The sequence below is a fragment of the Bombus impatiens genome, unplaced genomic scaffold (assembly GCF_000188095.3).
Source record: "Bombus impatiens unplaced genomic scaffold, BIMP_2.2 scf_0102, whole genome shotgun sequence".
In the NCBI taxonomy this organism is placed as follows: Eukaryota; Metazoa; Arthropoda; class Insecta; order Hymenoptera; family Apidae; genus Bombus; species Bombus impatiens.
In genome coordinates, this window is record NT_176521.1 from 5258544 (window position 1) to 5281249 (window position 22706).

General features: G+C 28.9%; 4 protein-coding genes across 8 annotated transcripts; 3 read left to right on the forward strand and 1 right to left on the reverse strand.

Annotated features, from left to right (window-relative positions):
- Positions 1–67: 67 nt before the first annotated feature.
- LOC100748279 (DNA repair protein RAD50) lies at positions 68–6266 on the forward strand. Its single transcript, XM_003486247.4, has 17 exons — positions 68–458; positions 648–797; positions 949–1390; positions 1506–1660; positions 1736–1934; positions 2016–2239; positions 2309–2674; positions 2748–2868; positions 2953–3331; positions 3411–3616; positions 3681–4018; positions 4110–4529; positions 4704–4829; positions 4914–5189; positions 5270–5403; positions 5684–5815; positions 5890–6266. Exons 1-17 carry the CDS (start codon positions 228–230, stop codon positions 6152–6154), a joined length of 4164 nt encoding a protein of 1387 aa, XP_003486295.1. The 5' UTR covers positions 68–227; the 3' UTR covers positions 6155–6266.
- Positions 6267–6418: 152 nt separating this feature from the next.
- LOC100744120 (ras-related protein Rab-7a) lies at positions 6419–11718 on the forward strand. Of its 4 annotated transcripts, none has more exons than XM_012395007.3 (7): positions 6432–6540; positions 6623–6729; positions 6812–7094; positions 7476–7661; positions 7737–7955; positions 9021–9158; positions 9239–11718. In XM_012395007.3, the coding sequence occupies exons 4-7, from the start codon at positions 7482–7484 to the stop codon at positions 9323–9325; spliced, it is 624 nt and encodes a 207-aa protein (XP_012250430.1). In that variant the 5' UTR covers positions 6432–6540; positions 6623–6729; positions 6812–7094; positions 7476–7481; the 3' UTR covers positions 9326–11718. The 4 variants fall into 4 exon arrangements, with proteins under 4 accessions (XP_003486263.1, XP_012250430.1, XP_012250431.1 ...); XM_012395008.3 differs by having other exon boundaries at positions 6623–6715; XM_024364666.2 differs by lacking the exon at positions 6812–7094 and having other exon boundaries at positions 6623–6715.
- Positions 11719–12160: 442 nt separating this feature from the next.
- LOC100744238 lies at positions 12161–15544 on the reverse strand. Its single transcript, XM_003486216.4, has 4 exons — positions 15347–15544; positions 13184–13381; positions 12921–13094; positions 12161–12770 (listed from the first exon to the last, which is right to left on the reverse strand). The coding sequence occupies exons 1-4, from the start codon at positions 15398–15400 to the stop codon at positions 12489–12491; spliced, it is 708 nt and encodes a 235-aa protein (XP_003486264.1). The 5' UTR covers positions 15401–15544; the 3' UTR covers positions 12161–12488.
- A 1900-nt stretch (positions 15545–17444) lies between these two features.
- On the forward strand, positions 17445–18843 carry LOC105680232. 2 transcript variants are annotated; one of them, XM_033318633.1, is made up of 2 exons: positions 17445–18360; positions 18433–18773. In XM_033318633.1, the coding sequence occupies exons 1-2, from the start codon at positions 17541–17543 to the stop codon at positions 18498–18500; spliced, it is 888 nt and encodes a 295-aa protein (XP_033174524.1). In that variant the 5' UTR covers positions 17445–17540; the 3' UTR covers positions 18501–18773. The 2 variants fall into 2 exon arrangements, with proteins under 2 accessions (XP_033174524.1, XP_033174523.1); XM_033318632.1 differs by adding an exon at positions 18823–18843 and having other exon boundaries at positions 17446–18737.
- Positions 18844–22706: the final 3863 nt, after the last annotated feature.

Below are 22706 nucleotides of genomic sequence, written 5' to 3' on the forward strand. Positions count from 1 at the left end.
AATTGTAACATTTTTCTTTGTATCTTTAAGATTGAACTTTCTCGTCTTAACTATATTTTACTCTATGTTACGAGTGCTATGTTAGTTTAATACGCGCGAATTCGAAGTCGCACGATCTTTTCAATTCACTGGGTAAGAGTAAATTGACGTGCAGTTCGATCTATTGTTTCCGTTTACTGTATTACATTATTCCGTAATAAACAAGCTAAATTCGTATATTCTGAACAATGTCACGAATAAGAAGACTTTCTATTCGTGGTATTCGTAATTTTGGCGATCTGAATGACGAAGCTAAGATTCGATTTTCTCGTCCTTTGACACTTATTCTTGGTCCAAATGGTACTGGAAAAACGACAATTATCGAAGCTCTAAAATTTGCTACTTGCGGTGAATTTCCACCTGGTTCAGATCGAGGAAAATTCTTTATTCATGATCCAACTCTATCGGCGGCACCATCGGTATAATATAATATCCATTACATATTACATTATGCATAACTATTTTCATATATTTAATTAGTATAAGTTAAAAGTTTTAAAAATAAACCTAGGTTATTAAGTTTACAGATATTCTCTTAAAATAATTCTTTTTAAAAAGTATGTAATACTTACGCTTTCTCTATGTAATTAATTTATTTTTTTGCATAGATCCGAGGTGTTGTAAAAGCTGAAATAATTGATGCAGCAGGTAATATGTACATAATATGTAGAACGATAGAGTCAACAAAAGGAAATGTGTCAGTGAAATTTAAAACTCTCGATAATGCTTTAAGCAGAATAATGAAAGGTCAAAATAAGGTATGTTCTTTGTAAATATAAATTATATTAATAGAATTAGTAATATACATTAGATATATATTATATAGATTATATTATATATAGAGTATATATTATTTATGTATAAATTATAGGTGTTTTTAATGATGTTTATGATCTTTTGTTTATATAGCCAGTATCAATATCTAATAAATGTGCTAATGTTGATGCAGAACTTACATTAGCAATGGGAGTTTCAAAACCCATTTTGGATTATGTGATCTTTTGTCACCAAGAAGACCTCAATTGGCCTTTCCAAGATGGTAAAAAATTAAAAGAAAAATTTGATGAGATTTTTGATAGTGCTAGATTTAATAAAGCTCTTGAAAACATTATGAAATATATCAAAGATATGAATCAAAAGATGCATATATTGAAAGAGCAAAAACAAAATTGCCAACTTATTGTTAATGAAGTAGTAGATAAAGAAGCAAAGTTTGAAGATAATAAAAAACGATTGGAAGATTCCAAAGCCAAAATTGAGGAATTTGATAAAGAATTAGAACCTGTGCAGCAGAAAATTAAAATATTTGAAAAATTAGATGCTGATTACAAAAATCTGCAAAATGAAGAAAGTAATGTTTTGATAAATATTAATAACAATTTATTTCATAATTAATTTTTTTATATACAAATATAATTATAGTTATAATTTATAATTTTTGTTTTTATATATATGGTTTCTTTTAGAAAGAAAAAAAGCAGAATATGACATGTTCAAACAACAACTGAATAGATTAGAAGAAGATTTACAATATGTGTTTGAAGGGACTAAAGAAGAATTATTAAAGCAGATAGAATCGCATGATGAAGAATTAATAAGACAAACTGACAAAATAGAAGAGGTATTATTAATATCTATTATTAAACAAAAAAGATGTGGTGAATGTTGATTGAATTTTTCTTTGTAAAATATTTAGCTTGAAAAAAGATTAAAAAATATTGCTGGAAAAGAGTCTAGCATATCAAGTGATTTATCTAATGAAAGAGTGTCCAATGGTTCTTTAAGACAACAAATTAAAGATCAAGAAAGGAAGGTTAATCTTCGCAATGCAATATTAAATGAAATATTATCTTCTTGGAATCTTGATAACATTGATGCAAATGTATCAGAATTAGGTTTGAATCTAAAAAGATATTAAAAAACAATTTTATATTTGAACTGACATATATGATCATGTAAAATTAAAAATTTTTTAGAAATAATGGCCCTTACTAGCCGGCTAACTGAAAAGATGGAAGAACTACGGCATTGCGTAGAACAGAAAAGATTGAAAAGAGAAGAAGAAGAAAATGCATTACACAGAGCAATCGATTCTTTACGTAGCAAACATTCAAAAGTAGAATCAGAAAAAAATCTTAAAGAAAGTGAAGTAACACAAACAAAAGAAGAAATTAATAAAATAAAATTGGATATTGTGCAGGTTGTATATTTTTTTCTTCAAAATATTGTCATTTTTATTTTAAATTTGCTTAAGATTTTTTATTTCTAGCTTGGCGCAGCAGCAAGTAAACTAAGTTCCATTGAGTTAAGAATACAAGAAGTACAGAAAAAAGTTCAGGAATTAAATGAAGCAATGGATGTGAATGTTGTAAAAAAAGAAGTTGCTAACAAAATTAAGATTCGGAATGAAATGGAAACACTTTTAAATACGGTTGATGAAGAAATAACTTTATTATCGAAACAGAGTATGCAGCAAGCTGAATTAGATTTACATAAATCTACATTGCATGCTAAAGAAAAAGAAATAGAAGAATTAAAGAACAAACGTGAAAAAGAAATAATGACTTTGTTTGATATTAAAGAACTATCCCAAACTAAATTAAAAACTAATCTAGATGTGGTTCAAAAACAATTGGTATTTAAAGATAGTCATTAAATTTACAATCAGAAAGTTTGTGAATTTAGTTACATAATTCTATTAATTCTAGGCGAATGAAATGGAATCTATTAACCAAGAAATTCAGGCAGAAGAACGTCGAATAACTACATTAGAAACAACAATATCACATATTGAACATGAGCTTCAAAATAAAAAAAGAGAAATAAATTGTGAGCTTAAAATTAAATAACTAAAAATTATATTTATATACCAATCTTTAAACTTATCATTGACAATACATCTTTCTATTTTAGCGGATAAAGAAAAAGTTTCATCAGTTTGTCACTACAAAAGTTTTGATGAGACTTTATTATTACAATCGAAAAAAGTAAAAGATCTTCAAGACAAAAGGGGAATGTATGCTCATCAAAGTGTAGCTTATAAAGAGTATATGAAACAATTAAGAGAAACAAATCCTTCTTGTCCTCTATGCCATAGAGATTTTGATGAACGTGAAAATGTTGTAACTTTATTAAAAGAAATGGAAAGTGAAATGGAAAATCATCCAAATCGCTTGAAGGAATGTGAAAGAGAATTGAAAACACAACAGGAAAAATATGATAAAATGTTGCAATTAAAACCGGTCGTTGAAAAAATAATACAATTAGAAGAGAGTGACTTAGAAAAATTAATGTAAATTTTTTATTGTTTATGTATTTATCTTACTATTTTGTTATAAAATTTATAACACTACATACCAACAATATTTTAGGAATAGTTTAGAAAAATCAAAAAATAAGTTGAGTATATCTCGAACAACTGTAATGGGATTAGAAACGAAAAAATCTTGTCCTAAAAAAAAATTAGCAATATGCAAAGATATCGTAGGTGATATTATGTTATGGGATACATACATTGATGACATTTTCAAACTGAAACAAACAATTGATAACTTACAGATTCGTATGACTGCTGCAGGTATATTAGAAAAAATTAATTTTTTACCACATTTATAAAGAAATTTATTTATTTATTTCTATAGGCATTAAGACCAAACGTAGCCTTGAGGAAGCTCAAAGTCAAAGAGAAGAGTTGAAAATGTCTTTAAAAAATATTCGCGATAATATTGAAGAATTACAATCTAAAATAAATATGCATAATGAAAAATTAAATAATGCTCGACAAGAACAAAATACATTACAGGAGGAGCAATTAAGAATCCAATCAGATATACAAAAAGTAAAAGAATTGAAGGAAAAACTGGAAACCTTGTACTCAAAAGAAATTTCTCTTTGGAAATCAATTAATATGTTGAAGAAACAAGTAGCTATAGCAGAAACCGAATTAAATTCAGAGCTTGAGAAATTAGAAGAAAAGAGGGTATATTTTTAAATTACTTTTTGTATAAGAATATTAGTGCACTTTCATTAAATTTATAATATAAAAAATGTGCAATATATTTCTATTTTAGAAAGATAATTCGGCGAAACTGGAATGTGATAGAAAATTGGTAACAGATGCAGTTAGACGTTTATCTGAATTACAAAGAATACAGGATGAGGTTGATATTTCCATATACAGTAATGTTCCCGAATCTTTAGAAAGCTCTGAAAAGAAAATAAAAGATTATGAAAAGTTGCTTAATGAACTGCTTTGTGAAAAAAGTGATATAGAAACAACGATTAATAAATTAAAGGAAAATGTTACTCGTCAAGAAGTTCGAAAAAGGGAGTTGTCAGATAATCTTGCACTGCTGCAAGTTCAGGAAACAATCAAAAATTTACAACAACAATATTTAAGAATAAAGGAGAAATTAAATGCTATAAATCATTCTCAAGTACTTAACGACTGGAAGAATGTACAAAGTAGAGAACAAACTATACTCCGTCAGGTAAAGCATTTTATAATTGAAATTTTACATGATCACATATATACTATTTCTTCATACTTCGTATAATTTATGTATTTACCTTTGTCATACTTTAATTGTTTACGAATGCTCTGAAAAATCATTTATTTGCAATATATTTTTATAAATTTATATATTTTTCTAAATTATTTTTAGCAAAATATAATTAAGGGAAATCAAGAAGAATTGGAAAGAACACTGCAGCAATATACGCAAGAACTAAAAAAGGATATATATAGACAAGCTCGTAAAAATTATAAAAGCAAATGCATCGAATTAACGGTAATATACAATACAGAACTTTCAGTTCTTATATTTTATTCGATATTAATAACGTAAATCTTAAATAATTTTTCTTTGTTCTAGGTTATAGAAGAAGCTATATTAAACTTAAAAGCATATAGCAAAGCATTGGATGTGGCTATGATACAATATCATGAAGAGCGTATGGCCACAGTTAATAGAATCATTAAACAGATGTGGAAACTTGTATATACTGGAAAAGATACAACATCAATAGAAATTCATACAGACGCAACCGAAGGGATAGGTAGCACAAGAAGAACATATAATTACAAATTAGTTCAAATGAAACATGGTCATGAAATAGATATGAAAGGTCGTTGTAGTGCTGGTCAAAAAGTAATTTTTAATTTACAGTAATGAAAATAGTAAAATAATGTATTTTATTATTTGTGTACGATCCCACATTTAATTAACAGGTTCTAGCGTCGATAATTATAAGACTCGCTTTAGCAGAAACATTTTGTAAAGATTGCGGGATTCTTGCATTGGATGAACCAACAACAAATTTGGATCAAGAAAATGCTGATAGTCTAGCAGAAGCGTTGGCTACGTATGTTGTAATGAATACTTATTAAAATTATTTTTAATGTATAATTATAATATATAATTTATAATTATATAATATATATTATTTATAATATTATATATAATATAATATAATATATTATATCATATATTATATTATATTATATTATATTATATTATATTATATTATATTATATTATATTACATATTATATATTATATATTATATTATATAATATATACAATAATATAATGTATAATTTAATGTATAATTCGAAACTTTAATGTATTATTTTCATGTTAAAGGGTTGTCAAATTGCGATCACAACATCAGAAAAATTTTCAGTTAATTGTAATTAGTCATGATGAGAAATTTTTATTCAAATTAGCTGAATTAAACAGTAATAAAGGATTTTATCAACTTTACCGTAAGCAAACGTATGTCTATAACAAATACGTATATGTACACATACTATATTTTGCTTGTTCAATTGTAATTTATATATTTTTAGCGGTTACACAGCAATTAGACATTGTCTAGTGAACAGTCAAGATTGTATTGCGTCAGATCCTATAAAACAAGAATCTGATGAAGAGGAGTCGTCTAATGAAGAAAGAGAAGAACGTTTCATCTTACAAGATAAATTACATGAAACAACTTCGCAAAGAAAAGCGCCTAACGAGCAAACACATAAGAAAAGAATACGTATTTCGGATGATGATGCTGATCCTCCTACTGAAAGCGCAACATCAAAAAAAAGATATATATTTCAATAAATTGCTCTTGTATAACTTAAATAAAATATAAATTACTATTTGCATAACTAAAACATAGAATTAAAGATTATTTTTTTTATAAATAGAATTTCTCTTATTATGTATATTACGATTTTGAAGAAATAGTCTATCCATACCTAAATTTCTGTTCTTTGTATAGTATCATATCGTTTTTCAAATATTGCCGCATTTTTAATCAAACGTAAGTAAATGTATCGAGTATTGAATCGATTTTAACAATCGAGTTTTGATTGTACTCGGTCGATAAAAGAGACGAAGAACAGGTGACGACATCGTTGTCATACTCGTGATTTCATAACACGCCATTTTCTTTGTGTGAAGCTGACCGAGAGAAATTTCACTTACTGTTTTCTAACTAATTCGAGGTAACGTAATTTATAATTGATATTTTAGTATATTGTTGATTGTCATTCGCATTTATCAATGAACGTCATGTACATTTTTTAGGGCACTTGTTTAATCTTTGATGCTAAATCTCAATTGTCGAAATCGCGTGTTGACAGGTTTTCAAGCATCGCAGTTAAACGGATTCTATTTTGTGTCTGTCTAATTACGTATATTTTCATTTTATCATATTTACTTTTATATTGAAGCGGTGTTTTGTACTTTTATTATAATATAATTCAAACATTGTAGACATTAACCGCCAAAAACAACGTATTTGGAACGTCTCCGAGCAATGATTTTTTTCAAGTAATGTACATACGTCATTGCAAGGGGAGTACTTTTCCCATTCACGTTCAATGATTCACTAAAAAAAAGTCATCTACCCGTGACATTCGGACCAGTGTTTTGCGTTCGCATCGTTTTATAGTGCGATTTCACGTTCGTAGACTGTTGCATGCTAATAGGATATTTATTTAAGATCAAGAAATAACTGTCTAACAAAATATTCAGTTTATAATTCTAATTGTAAAAGGTATTGTAAGATTTTTTTACATATCAGTTTCAAGTAATTAAGCTTCATACTTATTCATGTTAAAAGAGGATTAAGTATATTTTCATCTAGCTGATAATTAATTCAAATTCCAATTTCATTATTTGTATTTCATTCTTATCTAAGTTGTTCGTACATATGACACATGTATGTTTGATTACGAATGTTTTGACTCTGATTCATAACTAATATATTTTAATATTATCTTCGTAGAATATTTCTCAAATAAAACACTGATGTTATGATTTAGCTTTAATTTATCATATTTTTAAGTGGCATTCTAAATATCATTAGTAAGATTTATGTCTTCTAATTAAATTTACTAACAAAACTCATAGTAAACATGATTTTTTTTGTTTTTAGTTCACAATGGCTTCTCATAAGAAACTACTGCTTAAGGTCATTATCCTTGGAGATTCAGGAGTTGGTAAAACTTCTCTTATGAATCAGTATGTAAGCAAGAAATTTAGCAATCAATATAAAGCTACTATAGGTGCAGATTTTCTTACCAAAGAAGTAATGGTAGACGATAGGATAGTTACTATGCAGGTAAATATATGTTAAATAAAATAATATTCATACAATACTACACCTTCTTTTATCTCATCTTTTATTTTTAAATAGATTTGGGATACAGCTGGTCAAGAAAGGTTTCAATCTTTAGGTGTTGCTTTCTACAGGGGTGCTGATTGTTGTGTACTCGTATTTGATGTTTCAGCACCTAGTAGCTTTAAATCTTTAGACTCCTGGAGAGATGAATTCTTGATTCAAGCTTCTCCTCGTGATCCAGATAATTTTCCATTTGTAGTACTTGGAAATAAAGTTGATTTAGAATCCAAAGTGGTAAGAGCATTTTAAATACATTTTAGATTATTTAGAGAACAAAGGCATTTTCAATTTTAGTCAGCCTTCGATCTCTTTACATTTGCATTATATTTTACGAATCTAAATATACAGCTTCCACGAAAATTCTTACACAAGTGTATATCCGATGCTGTACAAAATATTTCTGGAAATTTTCCAAAACTTAATCCAAACCTAAACTTAACTCATTAATGATAATCGTTTTTAATATCGATAGAACAAAATGATTAATGGCTTACAGCCTCGCATATGCAGTTATGCACGAGGCTTTCGTCCGAAAGATCCATGAAATACCCAAGCTCGCCCAACCTCCATTTATGTAAACTATAAACAAGAAATAAGAAGTAGGTTCAGGTTTCAGGCTTTGTTTTATTTACTGATGCATAATGCTACCACAATTATAGGCAGAATTCATTGTAATGGTACCCACAGTGTTTTGCAAATATCTTAAAAGCTAAGGCAATCTGATGATTATATGTATAGGAAATAATTGTAAAAGATGTTGATTTTTACAACATATTTAACCCCTTGGCCTACACGCTATCTGCCGATCGCGCGAGCCATAGTAAGAAGTTCGGTCGCGCGCCGTGTCATTTATCTGTTTAGCCGTGTGCCCGAACTGGCGCAAAATGTATACTTCTTATGACATATATTTAGGGGCTACAAAAGGAATTGTGAACTAATAAACAACGTTTGAGGACAAATAGTGTTTTTAAGACGTTTAGGGCGTAATCATGATCAATTGATCAGTTAACAAAAACAATTTATTATTTCAAAGTGAATAATAAATCATTAACAATTCGTAAATTACGACGAGTCAGACTCGCGGGTTCCATTTATGGCACAAATTTTTTACCACGAGTCTGACTCGTGATTTTCGCTTATGACTCAAATCCCTTATCACAAGTTAAAAATCATCGAAATCGAAAACGCGTCCGCTTTCTAAATAATTAGCTTGTTATTCTTTTTATTTAAAGATCTATATTTATTTTGATCGTTTTAAGTTTCAAATAATTTGTAGCCTTATTAATAAATACATTTCAGATTCATGGCAAGAAAGCACAGCAGTGGTGTCAATCTAAAAACAATATTCCATATTTTGAAACTAGTGCTAAAGAAGCCATCAATGTTGAACAAGCCTTCCAAACGATAGCGAAGAATGCTTTAGCTCAAGAAAGTGAGGTACGTCATACTCTTTTTTTGTATTTATCTGTTTATAATTAGCAAATATTAAAATATAACAAATAACGCTATTATTTTAGGTGGAATTATATAATGAATTCCCAGACCAAATTAAATTGACCAATGACCAAAGAAACAATGGCAAGGGTGATTCTTGTGCTTGCTAGGTCTTGGAGTGGTGAAAATTTTGGACAAGCACATAGATGCACAGGTCAGATCGTACATTCGCGTACCTGCGCATTTTAGGAAATACTACATCGAGCTTGACGTGTTTTGGAAGTCTTAAGCATGCACCTTGGTTTCTTTTACTTAGATTTCATCCAAAATATTTTTAAAGCATATTTACAACTTTGAAAAATTGTTTTCATTGGAATTATGTGAAGTATTGAAAAAAATAAAGATATATGTATATATGTATAAGGAAATTTATAAGCAATGCATTTTAAACAATAAAATTAGACAAATTTTGTACCAAGGAGCATCCATTTGGCTTCGTTACATGAAAGACTATGTTGTATTTTATATCGTGTGTTTGTGTTGATACTTGGCTCGTCCAGCAATACGTTCAACACATTATTTCCGAAAATTGTAATGCTCTCTTATTAGGTATGGCGAACAGTATGAGCTGCCCTTTTTAATTGCATCTTTACAGCTCATTGTCGATGTCCTTCATTGTGGGGTAACACTACAATGTTTTTGAATCACATAGATATAACTTATGTTGGGAGGAAAATTCACGGGTCGGGAACACACTTAGCATAACAATTAGATCATCACAAGTTTGCTCATAATTCATTAAGTACAATCGCATTTATTGAGGAGCTATAGAAAATTTTTTGTGGGTATATTCGTTCGATCATTTCTCAAATCTAACTTCCTGTCAAATTAAATGGAAATTTATGTATTTTTTAACATCATTGATACATATAGTGTAAATAATTTGATGCAGTGGGATTTTTATTGAAACTTTGCGATTATTTAACTACCTCTGAATTTTTCTAGCAATGCAAACCTTGCTAATTGTTATGTCACTCAAGATATTGCAGTTTTCCAAGAACATTACATACATTGTTCGCATAAATTTAAATAACTGTGAATTTGTTTAATAACATCACAATGTATGTGTGATGGTATTGCACGATCATCTCAATCTCAAAAGGCTAGTGCGTTTTCGAGGAAAAATTCCCTTTTTAAAAACAACTCAATAATTGGATAATTTGTTATTTGGTACACTCAATATGCCCACAATACTTGCATATTAGTATTTTCGTGTATCTTTAAATTCCTCCCTAAAGTGAGAGTCCTGAGCCGCGCTGCAGTGATTTTTAAACGTTTTAATTCTATGGAAACTATTCAGATGTAATCATAAATTTTATCAAATATTGTTTAAAAAGACATTTTTATATTAAACATATCATGCAGTGTATAGTAGATATTTGATGAATTATTTTTAAAAGTTATAAATTTTTGCTTTTATTTTTCTTACATTCAATGTTATTGCATGCATTATATTTTCAAGATTATTTAGTTTGTCCAAAAGAATTCATTAATAGTTAAAGGGTAATTTTATTGTCATGTGTGAATAATTTTTTTTTAGAATCAAACTTTTTCAATGAAAAGACATTTGTTGTACAGCAACTATATTCTGTTGAATTAATACGTTTATATAAAAAAAAGAAAAGAAGGATTTATAAAAGTGATATTATTATTTGATATAATTGTGCAAAAATTATGCGACGCGGTGCCGACGATCACTTTCATATTTAAAAAAAAATATAATTTTAGATGTAAGTCACCATCCTGAGAAATTTAGAGCAGAAGATTGCGTGAGCTGAATTGATACATACATATAAGATTTCTTATGAGAAGGTTTAGTACGTGTAATATATGCGTACTTCTATGATAATAGTCCTGCACGTTGAAACGTGCGTAATCATACATGTATGCATATACACGTAATATATATGTATATAAATGATGATGGTCATGACGATTACAATTATAATTATTAATATAATTTTATCGAAATATGTTAATGATAGTTATTAAAAATATTATCATTATTGCTGCTGCTGCTGCTATAAAACTACTATTGCTACTCTTAGTTTTAAGTGAACTAAAAAAAAAAAAAGAAGAAATACATTTATTGCAACAAAATCATGAGCTGGTCGAATTAATTCGCTGATATATCTGTGCCACGGATAATCATCGTGTGACCTGAAACAAAATATAAGACTATCATTATCCCTATTATGACTCGATGTCTATGTTGTTATTATGGAGATGAATGTCTGTTGAGATAGATAGTAAATCTAGCAAACCCTGTACGAAATAGCATATAAGATTAAAATATAATTCAACATAACATTAATTTAATAATTGAAAGATAATGGCAAGAAATGGCTGTTTTCAAGTAAAAGAATAGCCTATAACACAGTGTAGTTTTATTCGAAAGTTTTAACATGTTATGTTTCAACCGATGTAAATTAAATATTTACCCCTTGTACGATTGTAAAAAAGTATTCGTTTTTATATAATGCAATTTTATCTTTCCTTTGAACCAACTATTTATTTAAGTGAAGTCTACAAAAGTATACATATGATGCACGTATGTGTATATATTATACGAATATATATGAATGTTGAACCAAGGATATCTATGATTAGATTATAAAATGCGTATAGACTATTTTATATTAATGTCATGTATGATATCACACGGCCTTTGTTAAGTTTTAAACAAATTTTTACGATTAATGTCAAATATACACATACATACATACATACATATATACACACGACTTTATAGAGAATAAATTACATTCATTTACAGATAAAATATAATATGAAATAGAGATGTCTCTTTTGAGAATTGGAAAATAATTTTATTCTTATCACTAAATTTAATGTAAGCCTCTATATAATATTATAAATTCGGAAACTTACGAGATTTGTCGATATATACGTATATAACATACATAAAAAGAATTGCAAACAGTGAGTAGTGGGTAATTGCACGTATTAATAAAAAAATTCAGTTATTAAGGTGATTCATTTAGCTTTGAAACCATATCGAATCATATAAATTTGTGAGATAAGTAGAGATACAAAAGAGGGTTGATATAAAGAAGTAGAGATACATAGGGTGTCTCCAGTGCCATTGGTTAACAATATCTCAGACGTATTCTAGCATGAGCAAAGCAAATGATAGGATAGTTTATTACGATGTCATAGAGGTGTAGGCGTTAATTTATGGGTTTTATTTTATAATCGACAAATTTAATTTTCAATTCAACATTCTATGGATTTAAAGTTTAAGACCTATTCGTTTTAGTTTTTAAGACAATCAGCTGCGGCATATATGGCTTTAGTAGATGCATTTTGAACTATGGAGATGGCATCACTATTGCAAGATCTTTGTTGCAAAGTAATTGCATTTTTATTCCTTTCTGTATTCGTGTTCAGTTGTGAAGCTCTTTGTTGGTATTGACGAATCTCCTGATTGATGGCTCCTACTTTCATAAGTATACAACTTGCGACTTGTATAGAATTAGAAGAACCCATGCATCCCAAGGCAACCTGATCTAATTGATTTTTTAATCTCTGTCCATTCTGAAAGTTAAAATGTATATACTCAATATAAGTGTATATAATATATTAATTATATATAATATAATTAATAAAATATTTAAAGCATAAGCGTAAGTATTAGCTACTTGACCTGGTCAAATTTAACAATTAATATAAAAATATGATACATACTGCTTGCTCGTTGTCAAATGCTTGCAGTTCTGTGTCCAAATTTTTCTTTGCTATGTTTTTGCAGTTATCGAGTTGATTATACCCTGTTTGACCGGCGTCCTTCAAATTCTTTGTGACGGCATTAAAACAATCTTCAGCATTCTTACCTGACTCCTTTGCTTCTTGTGACTTTTCCTAATGACCGGCATTTATGATGTTAATCATTTAATTACTCGTCTTAAATCATTGTGAAGCAAATGTTATTTCGCGAGACTGTGACTTACCTTGATATAATCAAGACGAGTTTTTAGAATTGAGTTGATGTTCTGACCAGCTTGAATATAAAGGTTGCTAATTTCATTTTTTCCGTTTAAGTCAATGTTGCTCTGAGAGTGTTTCAAATCTAACATGACACTGTCAACCGAGCTTTTAGCATTTTTTATAGCATTCATTGCCTGATCTAATATGTCGTTGGGGAATCTCTAAAATCAAAACATTTAATCAAACGTGCAGACATTATAACCGATAAGTAAATGTGTCAAAAATTTGTCGATTAATTTGTCAATTGCCGGCCTCATTCTAGATCAATTTCTAACAAAGAATTTATTAAGTTAACGAGTATTATTTAAATAGATTATTAAATTAGATAATTAAATTGAGTTATTGAAGTTTGTGTTGTGTATTCAACGAATTAATAATATATTTCAATATTTATAACGTTTGTTTCTAATCCATTCTTCGGCCAAGATAGGCAACTACTATGCATACATATTTGCTGGACCCCGCAATAATATCAAGGAACCGTCAATCCCCATCCTCAGATTTAGATTTTTTTCTTACTGTCAAGGCCCTTAATTTATACAATGCATTCTTTAAATCGAGATTCCTTGGTAATTTTACCGCTCATTACGGTAAAACACAGGCTAAGCGGGTGTTTCGACCGTTCGCGGAGAGACGCGATCTCGAAAAACCGCGTCAACGGGAGTCGTAAATTCCCATTTCGATTCCAATAATCGACGCCACGAATAGATCGATTCCTTATTTCGATTAAGATAATAAGGGTGGTTGAGTGAGTATAACGCTAATTTTAACAGGTATATATATATTTTCAACAATTAAATAACTTCAATATTGGATGCAATTGTGTGTATGTTGATTTCCAAACTACGAGTGAGTACGGCCTGAGACTCTTTTCGTGTTGGCGACTGCGTTTTGACTTTGACTGTTGTCGAGATTTGACTCTGACTGCTGAGATTTGACTTTTGTCGTTTCACTGTTTGTTACTGTTACTTCGCTCTCGTGTCATTACGGAGAAAAGTTCGGTGTAAGTGTATTTTAGGTACGAAAAAAGCGGATTTGTTTATCACACTTTTCGTTAGGAAAGTGAGGCTAACGATCCGCGATGCCCATTGGTTATGACCAACGTTAATGAATGAGAATAGGTGGATGAAGCCTTCTACCAACGTGGCTCGTGTGTGACATTGTTCACGCGAAAACCTGCTTTTTCCATAATTTGTAAGAACGCACAATAAACCTAAGGACTGTTCTAAGGACCATCCATAACCCGAAAATATTTGCAGGATTAGAGATTCCTGCAAGTTAATAAGATTAAGTTATAAAGATGACGTTAAAAAGATTATGTTTATGGTGGCTCCTTAGGTTCATTGAGGGTCTGAATAACGGTGTGTGGGTCTTTGGCGGCCAGACAACGAGGGATAGCGTGCGAATTGTCTCACGCGACGTAACAGCGGATTTTTCCATGCAAACACTCGAAGGCCAATTTCTCCCGCAAGCGACCTTTGGTAAGGGGCAGCCAGCACCTATCACTAGTTTTCCTCGTCAATATCTCCGTCACAGAACTTCATTATTATATTTATTTATTATTTTAACTTTATGCTAATCTACTTCTCATAACATAAAAATTTTCTTGATTGTTGAAACGAAGACGAGAGTAATGCAATTAGGACCGTAGCGCGATTAATTGCGATACAGCTATTCATTCGATAATTTAAATTTGTAGTCTATTGATTTCATAAATAGTTACTGGCGCTTCTGGTCATTAATTTGTACACATTTTTCATCATTTAAAATTGGTCATCCCAAATATTACAATGAATCGAGCAAAGCATTCAGATATTTATGAACGGTTTGTATAAAACCTATGCAAAGAGTAATGTTTACAATCGAAGTAAAACATTGTAAGTCTCTTTTAAAGTTTAACAAATTGATCCAGATGCCGGACAATTGACTACTAAATTTCGCTAAATTAATCATATCAGACTGTGGGATACTTATGTATTCTGAGAACAATTAAGAAAAGATGGAGTCTAAACAGCGAATTGTGAGTTGAGGTCCTTTACTTTGGTTATGTGTGTCCTATACATTTTTGCGTATTTCAAATTCCTATAGATCTATAAATATCCATATTTTATTAAACAGACTCTTACCTGTGCAGAACAGACAGTCACAAACAATAGGCAAAGAAAAACGAACGTCTTCATGTTTCTGAATAAAAAGGAAAAGTATCGATCCACTTGGTATATCACGTCTTGGCGTACTGATAATGATGAATGAGCACACTTGCCCTTTTGTAGCAAATCGGTTATTCGCTAAACGTGAATTATCTGGGTAAATGAATGATATGAATGAATGATAACACGTTCAGGTATATCTGATCATGTATCTATCAGTCTATAATTGAACGTATATATATGTTGCACATGATTCAATTTTCGATAAAGTAGCTATTCTATTATTATCCTATTTATCACCTGCATGTATTCTTCTATCCGTGTTGAAATTCAGTTTGTGGTAACTTTTACTTAAAAAGAAATCAATTCGTGTTAAATATTCTAAAATATGGAAATATAGGTGTCCAATTATCGATGTAAATTGTTTATGCAATAACCTCTTTTGTTTCTCTAGATTCAAGTCACTCGCTTTAAATACTCGAGCAAAAAGATTATTTTTAATAAATAAAGAAAATAGTCTGAATAATAAATATGTTTTTCTCTGGTGGAGAGATTTATTTTGGAATATAGAAAAATTGATTTTTCATTGATGAAAATTCTGTTTGACAATTTTCTACGGTAAATACATATACTTTGTGATGATTAAACATTCAGTGGAAGATGTCGAAGAAATTCACATGATTTGCAAGTTGTTTACAGAATTCTCATACTCTACATGTCGATAACAACTCTAACAAAAATAAGCACGGTTAATGTTATTGCGTTGCTTGTTATAATGGTCATAAATAATTATCTCCTTGTGAAATTTCCTGAAGAGCTTCCTTATCTGGGTATTGTAAACATTTCTCAATCTTTTCCGCGTAAGATAGTCTAATAAGATCAAAACACTTAATCACGTCGTTTATCATACAAGCGATAAAAATACGAGTTAAATAGAAATAGAGTGGTTTATATAAAAATCTAATGATAATTTGATACTTCAAATTAGATTGCATATCTTTGTTACCAGAATTACCAGAGTTTTCAAATAAGATTACCGTTTCCGGTATAAAATATAGGAAATGAATATTTTTATTCAAAATGTAAGCGTTTATTTCACATACTTTAAATTTCTTCTTGAAATATATTAATACATTCAGCAAATTTACACATGCTGTTGATATGTTTGTATACATGATTTTGTGGCAAATATAAATTAAATGCATCCAACATATCTAGAAGCAACAAAAAGGGGCTTCATTTGTCTTTTTTATGTGAATCTCTTTTATTTTGTAGTAAAAATAGAGATCATTAAGTGCAATTCATTTGTTCGTACTGATCTAACGCGCGTTTTATAGCCATAAAGATATATATAATGATAGTAATCCGTACAGGAATAGAAAGAAAACGTTACATAGAGGCCCGTTGTATCCTTATTTAATAACGCATACACATTCAACAGTAAATAAACATATTAATAATAATAAAAAAAGTAAATAACATAAAACAGTTTGGGTTGCTCCGGCTCAGTACAAATAGCAAAGAAGTGGAGAAAGCAGAGATATTGACGTCTAAAATGGTGATGGACTCTACACGTGACTGGCATTGTATTAGATAATACAAAATTTGGGTGACTAAAACGACTAAAAATATTCAAAAACAATCAAAACAAATAAGCTTTTTACATTTTTTTTAAACGGTTCAGTAAAAAGATCTTGTAAAACTCTTTACTACTATTTTTTTTACTCTTCCCTTTTTAATCAATTTTTTATGAAAAGTTTACAATTTCGTTATACTTTGACTAGAACTTAAATTACGAATAAAGACGCTTTTGAAAGTTTCGAAACCAATTTCGAAACAAAGAGGTTAAAAATTGGATATAACATAATTACTTAAGGTAGGTAGATTATTTCAAACACCTTAAAGTTTTAATTCGGCAATGACTGACTATAGAATTTACTATTTGAAGGAGTAATGATACATATCAATTTATTTACATAATACGTAGTATATACATTATCGTACATATTATTAGATATTATGTACGATACTTACGATACTTACGGGAGTTGAATCTTATTCGTAGCCCTCTAGCAGCAGCGTCAGGAAGTATTGCTGTAAGGTTTGAGTCATACTGTGATTTGGGTTAGTTTAAGCGAGGTAGTTAGCAAACTAGTAACTAAGAGTGTGTATGATCGTTTATTCGAAAATGAATGTAGTTAGCAGTGTAGAAAGTAATAAGAAAGATGATAAAATTGAAACGATTCTTAATATGCTAAGGAACCAAGTAGATCAGTATAATACTGCGAAAGAGGATAACCCATCGGAACCCGAATTAACGACGGATCAAAGGATCCAACAACTGGTGATGGAAGAGAAGCAATTGTCAACACAGTTCCAAAAGGTTAGAAAGGAACTAAGATTTTATGAGCGGAAATATGAAAAGATGTTGAAGAAGAGAGTGAGGCACATAAAGATACAGATTAAAGAGGATCTTAAGAAATTAAAAGAAATAAAAGAAAAATATTTTGAACTACACTCTCAGCTAGAAGCAGAATCCTCTACATTGGAGAAAGCGCAAGAGAAGGAATCAGAGGAAGCAAGCAACCCTTTGAGCGTAAATACGCTGTCATCTCAGCTTAAGCAAAATGATATACCGCTTAGTAGCAAGATTAAAATTAGCATTAAAAAAAATGAAAACTCATGCAGCAGTGAGATACATTTCGTTCACGATATCAATGGACAAAATGCGTTTACAAATCTAGTTGAAATTGTAAAACCTGTGGCCCTGAACACTCGAGAATGTAAAATTATCTTGCAAAAATTAACAGAAGAGCAAATTAACAAGTATATTGATCAAAAGAGGTTAGGTCAACCGCAAATAGAATACAAAGAAATAACGCAAGATTGTTTACAAGAAATCAATAAAAGTATTGTTTGCCCAAAGTGGCACATAAAAATTCCAAGATCCGTATTTGAAGAAAGTCAGAAGGAAAGTAGAAAATCCATATTTGAAGAAAGTCAGAAGGAAAGTAGAAAATCCATATCCGAAGAAAGTCAGAAGGAAAGTAGAGAATCCATATCCGAAGAAAGTCAGAAGGAAAGTAGACAATCCGATTTGAATGTAGCTTCTTGCTCAGAAGTCATTTAATTAGATTGATACAATTGACTATTAGTAGTAGTATTTATGTTATATGTTAACCAGAAAATGTTGTATATGTCAATATCTTCCCAAATTTTTGTTACTACATGACAATACAGATTAGTTGCAGAAATAGTTTAAATAAGAAAATATATTAAAAGGATATTGTGTAATAAAACACCAAGCAAAAGTGTTGCCACATTGATCTTGCATTAGTGATGACACCTATGCAGTGTTTCACTTAAGGTACATTCAGTGTAATTGACCATTAGAAGAAAAAAAGGAATCATATTTTGATGTCATTTATTTTCATTTCATATATTGCTTTTAGGATAAACCAAACAAAGACACAACATTTCATGAATATCATATTACTCATAGAATAAAGTAATCAATGTTGTATATTCAGTTTTATCTAAAAATTTGTTTGAAATCATTTGTTCTTTTATCTTATTTCATTAATTTTAGCAGTATTAGTACAAAGATATGATATTAAGTTTTTCTTTTATATTTATTAAAAAAAACCTTAAGTATCTTTTTTTTCATTTCCATTTCATTGGTAATAATAATTTCATCTTTTATATAAAATTTTAATTTTGTTAGAAAATATATTTATAAATTTCATAATCTTTTTATACATTCATTTTATTGGCTTTCAAATTGTAAAAGAATTATAGATTTAATTGTTACAAGATTATATTTTTAGTAACCTTAAAAATATTACATTGTTTGAAATGTAATATTACATTTTATTCATATGTATTTGTGTTGTACCATCATAGTAAATTATGGTACCATTTTATTGTCAACATATAATTTTAACAAATAGAGTTCAACCTTCTGGTGTGCTTTTTTAATATGTATAATATTAATATGTCTTTCTAAAAGATATATTAATATGTCTATTAATATATCTTTTTAATATGTATAAATGTGAAGTTAAAAATGTTAATAATTAAATATTCAAAATAAAAGCACTTACTACACATATAATTATCGCAATGTGAAGAACTTGATATCAGTATTAAAATATAAATATACAAGTTAATAAATAAGATCAATCTAGGATGTTTTCCTTTAATAATAACAATAATAATAATTATCAAAGTGCTTCTTCTATGAATAGTTATATTATATGAATAGTTTTTATGGCATAAAATGTCAATTAATATATAAATAACGATATTTTGGTCTAACTAATTTATTGTGTAGAATGTATGTTGCTATAAAAGGTATATATACATATTCATATACATATACATATAAAATATACTTTGTATTATCATAAAATGGTTGTAAAAGTAGAAAAATATTTATAAATTATTATAAAAAAGTATTTTAGTGTAAGTACTACTAAAAGTACTTTTATTGTAAGATATTTTAATTTGTGAAAAATACATATAACAATAATTTATAATAATAACATACTCATGTAATTCTTAAATGTTTATATTTATTATTTCATGAACAAGTAATTTGTTATATCTTTATCATTGATAGATATGTAAGAATGGATTAAGTTTAAGTCAATGAAGTTTAATCTTTACAGTGAATGAGGTAAGTAACGATAAGAATTGTAATATAAGTGTTTTAAAATTTATTTTTTCAGTGCTACTGGAAATTGATTCGATACCATATGTGTAATAGATGCATTTTTTGATCATGATAAGTGTTTTGGCCAGTGTTTCTATTAAGTACATCTTTAAAGAATTCTTGAAGAAAAATAATTTTATAGCTAATATGAAATATGAAGTATAAGAAGTGTGTTACTGAACATATGAACTTTGAGTTTTGAGATTAGAGATTATGATTTGAATTAGTAACTAATAAAAATAGATTAGTAACTAATAATAATAAAATCTCTATATAAATATATAGTGTATAATTTCAATCTTTAATGTTGTTATCAATTTTCCATAATCATTTGAAAATCATGATAATGTAACATAGAAATTACTGTAAGGTAGAAATTACTAAACTCCAATTGTTTAATTAACGTAAGATATAGTACTCTAATTATTTTTATTAAGACATGAACATTAATGATGTAAAATTTGGAAGGATCATTATACAGTAGATTTTATACATACCAATCAAGTATAGTGAGTCTTATTAAGAGCTATTCCATCGTAGCTCACTATTGAACCTTCTGTAGAAATATAACTCCCTTTTCCATATAAATCATAATTAGTGATATATATATAAGCATCAAATAATAGTCATTTCACTATGACCAAAAATTTATTCTCATCATAAGTGAAACAATGATATTCTATGATATTTATGGGATGTAAAGAATATAGGGGCCGATTTCTTTCCATCTGATAAATTATTCAGACTACTTCAGTTTGAAATAGTAAATCTATTTTAGACTATTAAATCATATTATCACAATTGAGTACACTCTGATATGATATTTTCATAATGTTAATGTGTAAAAAGACAATTTTTATTTCATCTAAATTTTTAACTCCTTTATATGATAAAGAGGACCTTCAAATGAATGTAGAACATTCTTATTGGTGAATCTAATATATTTAAATAATTGCCGTACACTGGTACTAATCATTTCTACAATAAGCTACACATTAATGATATTAAACGAAATACGTACTAATAAATTATTATTAAACGAAACTGTACAATATTGTTTCGCCGTGCTAGCGCTTAGAACAATTACTTATTCTATTTTCGTGGATAGGCAAAGAAGGGAAAGTTAAATCAACCATGGATTCCGAGATCGCATATTCGATTACCGCGTCGAACTTATACTATTGCGACGAAATTAATATATTTCGAAATATAAAAAAAGATACTCAATCTAGGTGACTGATAACGATTCGTTATTGTCGTAACAAGAAAGGGGATGAAAGATCGTTTCAATGAAGTTTAGAAACTAGTATGATTATACGAAAAGAATACATATGGTGTAAATCGAGGGTAAATGAAAAAAAGAAGTAGCAAGAACGTGTATAATAATATATACGGGGGAAAACATTGTCATATGTTAGTTTGTAAACTATCGTTCGATTATGATCAATATACATACAAAAGAAACCATACATTCGATTATGTAACGTGCTTTATATTCAAGATTCTTAAACAGTCATTATCTAGCATCCATTATGAACATTTTCAATGAAAGGAAAATAATTGTGGAAGATGAATAAATCTCGTACATTATAAAATATTCGCTGACGCATATTCAAATCGTACAATTATTCATTTTCCTTTTTTGCTTTGCGTGTTCTTTCTTTTCTTTTCTTTTTTTTTTTACAAAAAGCTATTCAAACGGATTACAACAATGTAATTTTCTTTTTTTTTTCTTTTATTCATTACGATTCGCACTACTGTAACAAAAATTTTGATCATGCGGCTGTACAAAAGTAAATATATAAAGACAAAATATGTTCCGTTTTTCCGTTCTACAATGCAGTCTTCCGCGAAATTCTCGAAATTCATCCAAATACATCGAATGACGCGGATTAGACATCGTGGAAGGCGGTGGATCGATTGATTCAACTTCTATGCTTCATTATACAGGGTGATTACAGGAACAAGCAGAAGCTTTAACTTAACTTCTTTTATTGCGTGAAAATAATTAAAATGGAAAGAGACAAATTTTCCATGATTCGACCAATTCATGTTTTATTACAAATTACTTTGTTCTTATAGCTACGCGGTGAAATTTTTATTTTTCTTATTTAAATAGAATCACTGCCTTTTGTTTCAACATAGGAGGAGAAACGTTGAATATTCGATCAATGCAGGTATTAAAACTATTAAGTATTAAAAATCTGAAATATGTAACATTCAAATATTTCTACGTATAGGATGAAGAGAATATATCCTGCGATTCTACTTAAAAAATTAAGATAAAAATTTAATCGAATTTGAGATAACGAAACTTTCTCGATAATTAAAATCTTATGAGATGTTATGACATTTTCCTGTATTTTGTTTCTTTATCTTTCTTTTACAAAAATATAAAAAAGATAAACATCGATGGTTCCATTTTGTAGAATCACCCTGTATACCGTAAATTCGTCGCATTACTCGCTCTCTAATAAATGATACTTAATACATGTACTCATTAATAACATTAACTATGGCAGTCTGTTGAAACGTTACATACTTTTAGTTAGTACTAAAAATTCCCTTCGGTTTCTTCGTTAAAAAATAGCTTAACGAGAACAGGGAGGAAGGGAGAGGGGG